Here is a 12,150-nt window from a genome sequence, read left to right as displayed (position 1 = left end):
TAATATTTACTACATAACCACCATGCACATGGCAGAGCACTAGGAGTCCTAGGGGTTATAAGGAATGACATTTAATAAGTGGGAAGACTATTTCTCAGTTACATACAAAAATGAGATGGCCAAGGTCTTTTCACAATTTTTAAATGCCCCACTAGAAGAAACATTCACAAATGCTTCATGTCATAAAATGAGTATAAATTACTATAATAAGCCTATAAAGATGAGCTTATGTGTGTGCCAGAAAGATACAATCTAAGAATTATCCTAGAGCCAAAATGAGAATAAGACATTGAAATTCTTTTAAGAACATGTTTATAGCTATTTGAGTGTCGAATCTGAGGCAGGTACTGGCCAAGCTTTTTACATTCACCAACTCCTTGGTTCTTTAAACAACCTATCAGGTCTGTATCATTTTACAGTTGAGGAAACAAATTCAAGCAAGGATGACTTGGCCAAAGTTGATCAACTTATAAAGTAAAATTGCCTTCTCTCCAGGATAAGAAATGGAATGTATAAAGTATAGTGTTGTGGTTTAGAGTTCAGTTAAATCAACTCCAAAAATCAATGTCTTTATAGATTAATTCTGTATAAGACCTGAGCTTTGGGGCACCTGGGTGGCTCAGTGGTTGAGCATCTGCCTTTGGCTCAGGTGGTGATCTTGGGGTCCTGGGATCAAGTCCTACATCGGACTCCCTGCAGGGAGCCTGCTTCTCCCTCTGCCTATGTCTCTCTCTCGTTCTGTGTGTCTCATGAATAAATAAAATCTTAAAAACCACAAAAAAAACCCTAAGCTTTGATACCTTCTAATGTACTTACCATGTTACCTCAGTACCTAAATTCTAACTCCAAAAATAAATATATACATACTAACTCAGCCGCTTATGAATGGGGTGGCTGGGTAACAGTTAAGCACCCAACTTAATTTCAGTTCAGGTCACTAGTCAGATGAATGGGCCTATTCTGCCACCTAGCATCTGCAGGTTGAACATGAGGTCAGAAGGTACAATTGTACACTGATCCTTCACATGATTTGTTTAAGGCCTGGGGGATGGAGGGAGCTGCTTAAAATCAGTTATATTCCAACATGTAAATTTCCCACAACAAAATACAGTATAATATACATAGCGTTTGATCCAAGATGATAGAACTGCAAAAAAAAAAAAAAAAAAAAAAAAAGCTAAATCTTTATTGAATAAAATAATCCAGTCAATGGGTCTGAGAAAGCACAAATCAGTTGGTTAGGGCAATAAGAGCCTCTACCACGTTGCCCATGTGTTCCCTCAAGCTCCGTTCTGCTGCTGCTCGTGAGATCTCCATCTCTGTCATCTGCAGGAAAAGGATCAATGATGTTACCTAAGTCTCTTCTGGAGCATTAAAATGCCACCAAAATTGCTAACTCTTGCTGCAGTAAACCACCCCAATTAAGCAATGTAAACTCTGCCCATATACTAATTTTGGCATTACTACTCACTATCAGCTCCAGATCTTCCTTCTTAATGGTGACTTTGGCCAGTTCCTTCTCCCTGCAAATATTCATGTACATTAGTCCTCATTCTCTACCTCCACCTTTAACTCTCAGAAGGATCATTCCCTGCTGTGTCTTACAAATAAAGGACTCCTGACAAATGCTGTTGAGTGAAAATACAAAATGACTCTCACCCCTCACCTAACATCCGCCTCCCCTCCCCTCGGAGTTTTTTACAACAGGCAGCTGGAGGAGGCCTTTCCAACAAGGTTGTAAACCTTATATATGCAAATACTGGTGACAGAGTTGAAGAACGGTACAAGGTACAAAGGCTTAACAATGGCTTTTATTCTCGTATGGGGAAAAGGGAGGAACTTGTAGGGCTGGCCGTGCGCACAGACTTACCGCTCCTGTTTGGCTTTCTGTTCCCGGGACCGTCTGTCTCCGATGACGGACATGGCCTATGAGAAAAACACCTACTTACCGTTCTGTCACCCGCAAGTCCCAATAATCTAAAAAGCTAATAAGCGTGTCAGGGAGGGTCTATTCATGATGACGAGTGTATCAGGAACCAAGGCCTAGGTTTAACTCAATTCTGTGCACGTGAGGTCCACTTTAAACACAATCTCCACCAAACTCTCTTTCGCAAGCGGCGGGCTCCAGTGACGGTTTCCCTCTTGCCTCCTCCCGCCAACGGGATGGGGACCCTGTCCTGGAGCCGGGCTTCCAGTTAGAACCGGAGAGGCCCCTCCGCTATCAGCCCGCCCAGACACGCTCACGGCCAACCTCACCGTCTCCAAATTGGAACTCTGGATCTCCTTCTCCTCCGCGTAGTCGGTGACTCGCTCCAGGTCCGCCGCACCGCTGTCATGCTTCCGTGGCTTCTCGGGAGGCCGCTCCGGGCCGCTGGTCTCAGTCTCCAACTCCAGCTCCACATCCCCCTCGGTAGCCATATCGATCCCACCGTGCCGCTGCACAGGCCCCGCCCCACCTCACCAAGACTTCCGGTAGCTGCCCTGAAACTTCCGCCCGGAGAGGATGAGGCGGGGCTGGGCTCGGGCCACACCTTCACTAATGTTCTGGGTTCTAGAAACTTCAGTCAGGAAGGAGGGTTGCCTCTCAGACTTCCTGTAGGGGTTCTAGTGTTGTTTTCTGCAAGGCCCTCCCACACAGCTACCCCGTCATTACTCCGGCCCTCACCAACCGACATCCTTAGCTTCTCTTCACCTAGATTCTACCCCTTCCAATCCATCCCGCCCCCATCAATTCTGTTCAACCAGGATGGATGACGTCTAGTCCTAAACCAATTAAGGATGCTAATCCACTAGAGGCCAGATTTGCAAAGTGCTCCATAATCTGGGGAGAACAGCCTGTGTGGCCCAAAGGCCCTGCAAAGAAAGTAGCTTTACAGAGACATTTGCATTTACCACATCCGGGAGGTTGGTGTTCCTTTCTTATGTCCCTCCTCATACTCCTTTAGACTGGGTGATCACCCCCCAGCACCGTGGCAGCCCATGGCTGAGGACAAAAAAAAGCTACTTTCTCATCCTACTTCCATCTGGCGGACCTGGGCCTAATCCCTGGGACAAGGATGGTGGGTGCCAAGGCAGTTACAGAACCCAGCACCTCCCTCCACCTGGCACAACGCAGTGGAATCAGCAATATCATGGTGAATCCTCCCTTCTATCAGGTGAGAGCATACTTGGGCAAAGGGGCTTGAAAGGTCCCTAGAGCAGGAACTAAGAAAATGGAAGGGAATGGTGGCTGAAGCTGGGGAAGAAAACCCAGGGAGCCAATAAAGATGATAGGCCTTCCTTTCCCCTCTGAGGCCTTTCCTTTTCTTAGCTCCTGAAATTAAACCTCTTGTCCCACTTCCCAGTACCAGGTCTATAGGTCTAACAGAAAGGTGAGAGGCCAGGTGTGACTTAGGCTTTTAGGAAGGTCTGCTCAAGCCTGTATCAGCTCTTATGATGAAAGCTCTACTTGATGTCAGTGGAAGGCAATCCTAAATAGCTTGGAACCAGATTCTGAGAATTCCTGAGTGAAAGGAGAGAAGAAAACGAAAGGGAAATTTTGGAATTCAGCCTCATGGGTTAACCTAATACATACATTAAACTTTTCCTCAGCAAATCTCCATCTGCTGCTCTATCCCCAGGTGTCCTGCTGTGAGCCTGTTCCCTGTACCTGCAGCTGCCATTCTAGATGGCCCCTTGTCACAGAGTCTGCTTGTAGCCGCCTGTTCTACATCCTCCTCCACTTGGGGTCCTCAGCAATCTGCTGCCTCCTGCTGTCAAGGACAGTAATGGAAAGAATCTGGGGGAAGGCACATGGGGTAAGAGGGAGGATTCAGGTTGCAACCCAAGAGTGAAAGGTGAAACCCTCAGATAGACAAAAAATTCAGATTGGGGGGTAGGGGACAACTGAATGGATATAACCATGAGAAGCAGGTACCTCTCTATTCATGAATTGCCCTGCTATTTCTCACATGCACTCTCCTCCTCCAGATCCAGATGCCCTCAGGGTTATGTGTCCATCTGTTTGGCTACACTCACTGCCCAGTGCTCAGTGGCTCTGGAGCTGTGTACCGAGTATGCGCAGGAACTGCCACCTTCCACCTACTGCAGGCTATGCTGCTAGTCCAGCTCCACTCCCCCTCCAGCCTGCGGGCACAGCTCCACAACAGGTTTGTGTATATATACTTTGGGTGGGGTGAGACTGGGGAGGAAAAGTAGACATAGGCTGAGTAAAGGAAATTCCAAGATGAAGTAACAGCAGTGTAAAAACTCCAAAAACAGCTTTAAGCTCCTGCTTCTGCCATACTTACTGTGTGACCATGAGCCACATACTTACCCTCTTTGAACTTCTAGTTGCTAAAATGGAGAGAACAGTGGGGTTATTATATGCAAACCCTTTGTCAACTGTGAAACACTGTCCAGATATTATTTAGGTATCTGAGAGAATTTGGAATAAGCTGTGATGGGCCTATTTCCAGCCCTTCTCACGTGGGACTGGTTCCTCCTTTCCTATACTTAGTTGTCTCTTCTCTTCCCTTTCCTATAGTTTTGCTTTCTCCTTTGCCTTCTTCCATAGGCACTGTTCACTCCGCTTTGCCTTTTCTTGAGTCTTGTTTTGTCTCCTAACCAGCTTCTGGATCCTCAAACTGCTGTTCCTGCTAGGTCTCTGTGCTGTTGCCTTCTGCATCCCTGATGAGCATCTCTTCCCAGGTACCTTCCATCTCATATCCTAATCAGCAGGAGTAAGCTAATAGCTTTTCTAAGAAAGAGAGGGTAGGAAGAAAACCAGGAGTAATGACATGGTCAGCTACATTTTCCCACTGGTGCCCCCTACTTGCAGCCTGGCATTACATTGGTATCTGTGGAGGGTTCACGTTCATCCTGCTGCAGTTGGTGCTTATCACAGCCTTTGCCCATTCCTGGAACAAAAACTGGTAAGGAGCACTTAATCCTAAAGGCTCTTCCTGGGAAGGTTGTCTGACATTACTAGACCCAGTAGGGTTGGGCAAAACGCATGACAGGCCAGTGGCCCCCTAACTTCCCACTGAACAGTGCCAAAAAGCTCAGAAACATGAGGACTCTGTAGGCTAGGTGGGATGAGTAGTCACACCAGTGTTCCGGGAGCAGGGGGGGGAATAGTTTATTAAAGGGTAAAGAGTTGGAGCCCCAAGCCACTGCCCACCTCCCACCCTTAGGCAGACAGGTGCAGCCCAAGACTGCCGCTGGTTCCTAGCTGTACTGCTGGCTGCCCTGGGATTCTACACCATGGCAGGTGTGGCAGCTGTGCTCCTGTTCCACCACTACACACACCCAGCTGGCTGCCTGCTCAACAAGACGCTGCTTAGTCTGCACCTTTGTTTCTGTGGCCTCCTCTCCTTCCTCTCCATCGCTCCCTGCATCCGCCTCAGTGGGTACATGCCTTGCAGCATTCCAAATCTGGAAGGCCTTTAGTATAGAAAAATTCGTTAGCTTCCCTAATCTTAGTCAATGGTCTGCTTCCTCCAAAGGGTGGGTGAAAGAAGTATAGATGGATATGAGCAGAAATTACTACCCTGTAGACAAAAGCAATGATCTCCATTCTCCCCAGAGCAACCCCGTTCTGGCCTTCTACAAGCCTCTATCATCAGCTGCTACATCATGTACCTGACTTTCTCTGCACTGTCCAGCCGTCCTCCAGAAAGTGGTAAGGACTGGACCTGGACTCCCCTTGCTAAAACCTTTTGTTCATACCAAATACTTAGCTCTTTTTTTCCTTACCACCTTTCTTCTGTTGCCTTTTTGCAGTAATCTTTCAAGGACAGAATCACACTCTGTGCGTGCCTGGCCTGAGTAAAATGGAATCGCAAACACCAGATACTTCTCTGGCAGTGCTAAGTGCTGGCATCATGTATACTTGTGTCCTTTTTGCTTGGTGCGTAAAGGTATCAAGGGGAGAGGTGTGAGAGAAGGGAGGATACCCAGGACAGAGAAGGATGGTCAGGAGACTGTCTGGGACCATGGTTTATTTGAACTTTAGAGCAAGACAAGAGTGAGGAAAGCTCCCCATAAACAGAAACAATTTCTAAGAATAGCACTTGTCAGATGATCTGTATTAGATGAAGGGGGCAGGGAGAATGACTTGAGAATTAAAAATGAGTACAAAGGTTTTAGGGCCCTCAAATGATGAGACTTACAAATATTTGGGGGAAACAGGCTCTGGGAATATAATACCCTCCTGAGGATTACCAATATGGACCAGCTACTAGTACATGCTCTCAACCCCTCCTGCTGTTTGACTAGACCTGCTTGAGAACTGTCTTTTTCAGTAATGAGGCTTCCTACCTGGCTGAGGTATTTGGGCCCTTGTGGATCGTCAAGGTTTACAGCTATGAGTTCCAGGTGAGGATGGAGAGCTCAGTACCCCCAATGCCCTTCCCCCCTCACACAGAGACAAAGACACACACATCCTACCAGCCTCTACCCAGAATGCTCAGATTCTAGCTGCTATTACCTTTTATTAAGTACCCACAATGTGCTAAGCACTGTGCTAGATACTTTACATTCATAATCTCATTTAATTTAATCCTCACAACAACCCTGTGAGGTAGGTATTTGCTCCATTTTACAAATGGAGAAATTGAGGCACAAAAGGTTAAACATCTTACCAAAGTTTTCATAGCCAGTTATATACTGGATCTAGAATTTGAACCCAGATGTGCCTCCACTTTTTACAACGACTAATCTTTTCAAAGGGGAATTTCCTATATTAATACCTTCACATTCTTTCTTAAGTCATTCTAAAACATGCTGCCTTTTGTTTTACAGAAGCCTTCACTCTGTTTCTGCTGCCCTGAAACCGTGAAACCAGAGGAAGGTGAGTGTCATTAAGCATGTCCATAAGAAAGTGTAGATTTCTGCAGAGTGCCAAAGAGCCCTGGAGCGCCTTCACAAAAGAAACTGGGGAGGAGGGAAGAAGTGTTTCAGCCACACTGCACCCAGCAGCCCTTCCCTCTCTCCAGGGCAGAGGGGTGGGGCTGCCAGGCCAGCTGACCAAGAGACCTCTCCAGCTACTCCAGTGCAAGCCCAGCATCTCTCCTACAGCTATTCTGCCTTCCATTTTGTCTTCTTCCTTGCATCACTCTATGTCATGGTTACCCTTACCAACTGGTTCAGGTAGGATGGAAGTGGGCCTGGGATATACTCCTGAAACCCTATTATAGGAAAAGCAATTTAAGGCCAGTCCTAAGGGTTATCAGGAGACATACTTGGGTCCACCATCATCTTTGGTGGGGAGGTAGGACAGGTCTAAAAGCTAAGGTCCTAAGTATTCTCTAACCAGAGACTTTGGTTCCGCAGCTATGAGGGAGCAGAACTGGAAAAGACCTTCACCAAGGGTAGCTGGGCTACCTTCTGGGTCAAGGTTGCCTCATGCTGGGCCTGTGTTCTCCTCTATCTTGGGCTGCTACTGGTACCACTCTGTTGGTCCCCCACCCAGGACCGCCAGCCACCTCCTACTTTCAGGCCACACTGCCATCGCATAAGTACTGCAAGATAACAAATATTCAGTGTAGGTACTATTAACAAACAGGGATTCCCTTGAGGTCATACTCCTAGTCTTGACTCAGGAACTGTCCAGCCCAGCAGATACCTCAAGGACACAACTGGCATTTATTTCCCTTTAGACTGAAGTCAGTACTATGTTTGAATAGGATAAAGTGGCCTTACATACTCTAATGCTATGGGCAGTGTCTGACTCACTGGAGCTACCGTTACATCTTTACCCCAGCTCAAGAACCTAATTTCCAAGTCAGCAGCTCAGGAACCACTGCTGATCCCAGCAGACAGTGCGGCACCAGCCCTTTCCTGGCTCTCATGGTGGAGATGGGGGCAGGGAAAGACCAACAGGGACTGAAGACTTACTTGGTTTTGCCCTTGGAGATAAAAAGGAAAATAAGCAGTTCAGCCCTGGGCACAGGGAGATAAGCAGCCCAGAACAAACCAGGACACAGAAAGAAAGGAATATACAGAGACCACCTTAGGTTTTAATCCTGATCTTGAGGTCAAAGGAAGTAGGAAGACAAAAACCACCCTCATTCCATGAAGAATGACAGAAGAGAATGTGAACACTAGAGAGTAGCTGACTGTGGGAAGTCAGTGAGCACCAGGATTTGGGAGCCAACTTTCAAGCAGGCGAGCAAAATGAGGAAGAAATGAGAAAGAGGGGCATAAACTTAGGTCCTGAAGCCTTCCTTCTTAGACCTTCAACTCCATCCTTGGGATGGTGTTCAAGGTCTGGGTGGGGGACAAAAATCACAGAAAAGAAGTTCCTATGTTCTTAGAGGATTCCTCTACCACATACCTGGAGTACTTGTCTGTTTGTTGTAGTAAAATAAAGAATTTTTCTGCGATGTTTCACTTAGTCTACTTATCTACCACCTTTTAAAATCTGAAGTTCTCTCCCTTTTTGGTGGTAAAGGGCAGCCATTCCTCCATCCCCATCCCCCCAATCCCCAGTCAAACCAGGCGCTCAAGAAATTACAAAGCTACTTTTAATACTTTGGGGTGAGCCCCACAGGAATAAAAAACACTGGGAAGTGGTAACCCCCTCACCCCCAGGCGTGGCCCAGGGGGAGAGAGGCTACCTGAGGGGAAGGAAGCACAAAAGGGACCCGCTGCAGACTCAGGGCAAAGGGAATGCCATCGGTGCTGGGACCTGTGAGCACTACAGGAGAAAACGCGAGCGTGGTGGGACTGGCTCCAGGCACACAGGCGAAGGGCAAGAGGGTTGGACACGAAGCCACAAAGCTACTTGGGTTCCTCCTTCTTCTCGTTTGCCTTTTTCTGCTTCTGCTGCATGATCTCCGAGTCCCTGGGGGTAGAGATGATGGGGCACTGGGAGGTACCAGAGGGCAAAAAGGACAAGATGCAGGGGGATGAAGGGCACAAAGGATAAGATGGAAGTGGATGGGACAAAATTCAGCGTGTGCCTGCTGTATTCCCACCCTAGGAGAACAAGAGGAAGAGAGCTGAGGCTTAAAAGGCAATCAGGCTCTATCTGGCTGTTGCCTAAGGGGTCAGAAGTCTGGCCACAGAGGCCCAAAGGCTATTCTTTGCTGAGTACCACACCCAGCAACACCAGTGAGAAGGTTGGGAAAAGGGAGGAGAAACTGAACACCAAAGAGGGCTTTAAGTACCGTGCTGTCATAACCACTACCGCATTTGAAATGTGAAGCTCCCTGCCCTTGCCCTTAAGGTCAGACTCAGGGGCACTCAGAAATCAGCCGAGGGCAGGCACCCGCCCCAGTCCCTTCCTGTCAGGCTGTTGAGCTAACAATTTGGAGGGTAGGGAGCAAATAAAACCCTAGAGGAAGCAATGCACTCTGCCCCTCACTAGTCCAGATGTAAACCCTGAGGTAGCTCTCTTTCCTGGTACAACCCTCGGTCTAACCCAGGTCTCACCCTTCCCCTCCCCTTCCCTCCCCTCCCTGGGGCTACCTCTGCTTGCGGGCGGCAGCAGAAAGCCCGTCATCTCGGCGCTTTCCCTTAACCGAGTCGCTCTGCTTTTTCATATTCTTCTGGCGGGCGAGCTCGCGCTGGTTACCGCCTAAAGAAAGAAGGTAAAAGGTGAGACGCGGGGGGCCTTTATGGCCGCACGCCGGCGACCCACTTCCCTCACCCGGACACCAGCAGGGTCCAATGCTCCTACACCGGCCCATTTCGGGGCCTAGGCTGCTGAGAGGGACGGCGGCGGGGGGGGGCTGTAGGGGGGCGCTGGTGGCAAGCTGCCGCGGGGCAGGTCAAACCGGGAGGCAGAAGGAGGACGGTTCCGAGGAGTCCGCTAAAGGCATGTTTCGAGTTTCGGGTCGGCCCGGGGGTCCAGACTGGTGGCGGTGTGTGGACAGTCTGGGTCTCTGTGGGGGATGGGCTGCGACCTGGAGTAGGGGGCTCTGGGCCTATCACAGCGGCGCGGGGCTTGTCGCCACGCCGCGGAAGGTCGCGGAGGGCCTCTGCTTGACTGGGGCGGGGGAAGGGGGGGGGTTCTCAAGAAGTGGCGGTGGGCAAAAGGCCGATTTCCGGCGCCGTGTGAGGGTCTCAAAAAAGCGCTCCCAGAGGAAGGCCTCGCTAGGGAAGCCGAGAGGAGGCCAACAGCAAGATCTGGCAGTCGTGTTTAGGATGGACGGGGAGAAAGGGGTAAGAGAAGAGGGTCTCGGTGCTCACGGGTCATGGCGACGGCAGCGGCTCCGGCCTGCCTCCGTTGCGTCCCCTCGTTCTGTCCGACGTTGCAGGCCCCGCCCCCTTCTCCGAGCGTAACGAAGTCGTCCTTTCCTCCCCGCCCTATGGAGCCCGGGCTCAGTCTCCCATTGGGCAGAAAGAAACACGTGGGGCTGCGGGCCACACTCCAGCCCGGGCGGATGTGGGGCGGAGGTTCGCAGGCCAGTGCGCTGCGTGGGGCGGGGCTTCCTGGGCTAGGCGTTGGGTCGGGCGGGGAGAAAGTAGGCCGGGTCACGTGGACAGGGTGGGGGTGCAGGGGTGCGGCTGGCGATGTGGCGTTCCCGCGGGCTCGAGCACGTGACCCGGCAGAGTGACCTCATGCGGGGACCGTTTGGGACACCGACAGACTCGCCCAAGGGGAACGGTAGGGGACGGAGGGCGGGGTTTCATGGGGACCGAAATGGTTTGGTCTGTTCCGTGTTATCAGGACTTGGCCCGGTAGTTAGGATTTATTCCCCACCAGCAGCATATTTAGACTCGAGTTGTTCACTTATAAGGTAAAGTCAGGTACAAACATAACTTTTAGACACCTCCTTCCAATCACACTGTACCCTCACCGCAAACTCCTCCAATAGAGATTAGCAACCACATGCCCTGTGTCCTAACTTGGGTCCTGTTCGTTTCCCACAGAAATATTTAATGTGAAGATGCAATAGCTTGGAAATATTGAAAGACCTCAAAAATCAGGAACTATGGAGTTGGCTCAGGGACTAAGAGACTGGGAAATGCACATACTGTGTCCGTTTCTTCCTCTGGACGTTTCCCCACTATACTATAACCTGCACCAGTCACATCTCGTTTATAAGAGGCAGTTGAATAGGACGGGAAGCTTTGGTTTCCCATTAAATTCATTCTCCTTCCCAGCTCCATTATTTGTCTACCAGACTCCCCACCAGTCCTGAGGAATTCATAGGATAAAGGAGAAATGCTTACGAAATATTACAGGAAAGGACCATTTGTAAATTTTATTATGTGATTCTCTCCAGTTGGTGCTTATAGCGGAACAGAGTTGAGGCTGGAACTTCAAACTAGCTTCCCCCTCAACATGAACCTGATGGGAAGGCAGTACATCTCCGTCAATGCCATCCTCACAATTTTTGCCATACCAAAGTATCACTTGAACTATTATTACTTAAAATGTTTGTACCAAACTTCAATAAAGCTTATAAGTCAAACTTCATAATTCTTTTTATTAAAGATTTTTATTTATTTATTCATGAGAGACAAAGAGGAGGCAGAGGCAGAAGCAGGCTCCCCACAAGGAGCCCAATGTAGATCTCCATCCCAGGACTCTGGGATCACGATCTGAGCCAAAGGCAGCCATTCAACCACTGAACCACCCAGGCATCCCCTTCATAATCTTTTAGTAAATTTAAAAATAGTATCACCTAACCACAAACAGAAACTAACTTTAAAAGTCAATACAAGGGATGACTGGGTGGCTCAGCGGTTGAGCACCTCCCTTTGACCCAGGGCAAGATCCTGGACTCCTGGGATGGGGATTGAGTCCCACATCTGGCTCCCTGCATGGAGCCTTCTCTCTGTGCCTGAGTCTCTGCCTCTCTCAATCTCTCTCTGTCTCTCATGAATAAATAAATAAAATCTTTAAGAAATAAATAAAAAAATAAAAGTCAATACAATGAAAATGAAATATATCATCAAATTTTACCAAAGTAATATCATTGTCAAAGATGCTGAACCTGGGGCCTGCCCTCTCTTTCTTAAAAAGAGAACAAGTTTTAGAGAAGTAATAAGGCATAAATCTTTAAAACTGAATCTTTCTCTTGATATAATCAGAAGATTAAAAATAATCTATTTTTTCAGTGTTTTTTTTTTTTGAACATTTCTCTCCAATCTTTTCAATGTTATTTAATACTATGTCTCTATATTACCTAGAATTGCTTCTTATACCACCCTTTG

General features: G+C 48.4%; 3 protein-coding genes and 1 long non-coding RNA gene across 6 annotated transcripts; 2 read left to right on the top strand and 2 right to left on the bottom strand.

Moving 5' to 3' along the window:
• Nucleotides 1-1,171: 1,171 nt before the first annotated feature.
• On the bottom strand, nucleotides 1,172-8,335 carry HYPK (huntingtin interacting protein K). 2 transcript variants are annotated; one of them, XM_072809630.1, is made up of 5 exons: nucleotides 3,650-8,335; nucleotides 2,257-3,502; nucleotides 1,871-1,926; nucleotides 1,472-1,523; nucleotides 1,172-1,326 (listed from the first exon to the last, which is right to left on the bottom strand). In XM_072809630.1, exons 2-5 carry the CDS (start codon nucleotides 2,416-2,418, stop codon nucleotides 1,231-1,233), a joined length of 366 nt encoding a protein of 121 aa, XP_072665731.1. In that variant the 5' UTR covers nucleotides 2,419-3,502; nucleotides 3,650-8,335; the 3' UTR covers nucleotides 1,172-1,230. The 2 variants fall into 2 exon arrangements, with proteins under 2 accessions (XP_072665731.1, XP_072665730.1); XM_072809629.1 differs by having other exon boundaries at nucleotides 2,257-5,965.
• On the top strand, nucleotides 2,262-8,802 carry SERINC4 (serine incorporator 4). The gene is made up of 12 exons (XM_072809631.1): nucleotides 2,262-3,155; nucleotides 3,621-3,797; nucleotides 3,970-4,148; nucleotides 4,610-4,689; nucleotides 4,820-4,913; nucleotides 5,175-5,386; nucleotides 5,567-5,662; nucleotides 5,764-5,890; nucleotides 6,285-6,357; nucleotides 6,784-6,832; nucleotides 6,978-7,131; nucleotides 7,315-8,802. The coding sequence occupies exons 1-12, from the start codon at nucleotides 3,057-3,059 to the stop codon at nucleotides 7,511-7,513; spliced, it is 1,539 nt and encodes a 512-aa protein (XP_072665732.1). The 5' UTR covers nucleotides 2,262-3,056; the 3' UTR covers nucleotides 7,514-8,802.
• On the bottom strand, nucleotides 8,490-10,376 carry SERF2 (small EDRK-rich factor 2). 2 transcript variants are annotated; one of them, XM_072809627.1, is made up of 3 exons: nucleotides 10,177-10,376; nucleotides 9,454-9,562; nucleotides 8,490-8,850 (listed from the first exon to the last, which is right to left on the bottom strand). In XM_072809627.1, the coding sequence occupies exons 1-3, from the start codon at nucleotides 10,181-10,183 to the stop codon at nucleotides 8,565-8,567; spliced, it is 402 nt and encodes a 133-aa protein (XP_072665728.1). In that variant the 5' UTR covers nucleotides 10,184-10,376; the 3' UTR covers nucleotides 8,490-8,564. The 2 variants fall into 2 exon arrangements, with proteins under 2 accessions (XP_072665728.1, XP_072665729.1); XM_072809628.1 differs by having other exon boundaries at nucleotides 8,490-8,827; nucleotides 10,177-10,363.
• LOC140623288 (uncharacterized) lies at nucleotides 10,016-11,405 on the top strand. Its single transcript, XR_012022944.1, has 2 exons — nucleotides 10,016-10,594; nucleotides 11,217-11,405. It is a non-coding gene; the product is annotated as an uncharacterized lncRNA (long non-coding RNA).
• Nucleotides 11,406-12,150: the final 745 nt, after the last annotated feature.

This window comes from Canis lupus, chromosome 32 (genome assembly GCF_048164855.1).
Source record: "Canis lupus baileyi chromosome 32, mCanLup2.hap1, whole genome shotgun sequence".
NCBI lineage: Eukaryota > Metazoa > Chordata > Mammalia > Carnivora > Canidae > Canis > Canis lupus.
Note: the sequence above shows the minus strand (reverse complement) of the source record. Positions and strands in the feature narration are given on the sequence as shown.

Bases quoted from the DNA above. Each gene is read 5' to 3' on its own strand.
- SERF2 (XM_072809627.1), bottom strand. The intron at 8,851-9,453 runs GTAGCCCCAGGG...GGTACCTCCCAG, and splicing joins GCTGCCGCCCGCAAGCAGAG to TGCCCCATCATCTCTACCCC.
- SERINC4 (XM_072809631.1), top strand. From the start codon at position 3,057: ATGGTGGGTGCCAAGGCAGTTACAGAACCCAGCACCTCCCTCCACCTG. The intron at 3,156-3,620 runs GTGAGAGCATAC...CTCTATCCCCAG, and splicing joins TGAATCCTCCCTTCTATCAG to GTGTCCTGCTGTGAGCCTGT. The intron at 4,690-4,819 runs GTACCTTCCATC...CCCTACTTGCAG, and splicing joins TGATGAGCATCTCTTCCCAG to CCTGGCATTACATTGGTATC.
- HYPK (XM_072809630.1), bottom strand. From the start codon at position 2,418: ATGGCTACCGAGGGGGATGTGGAGCTGGAGTTGGAGACTGAGACCAGC. The intron at 1,927-2,256 runs GTGAGGTTGGCC...TTTTTCTCATAG, and splicing joins AGAGTTCCAATTTGGAGACG to GCCATGTCCGTCATCGGAGA. The intron at 1,524-1,870 runs GTAAGTCTGTGC...GAATATTTGCAG, and splicing joins CAGAAAGCCAAACAGGAGCG to GGAGAAGGAACTGGCCAAAG.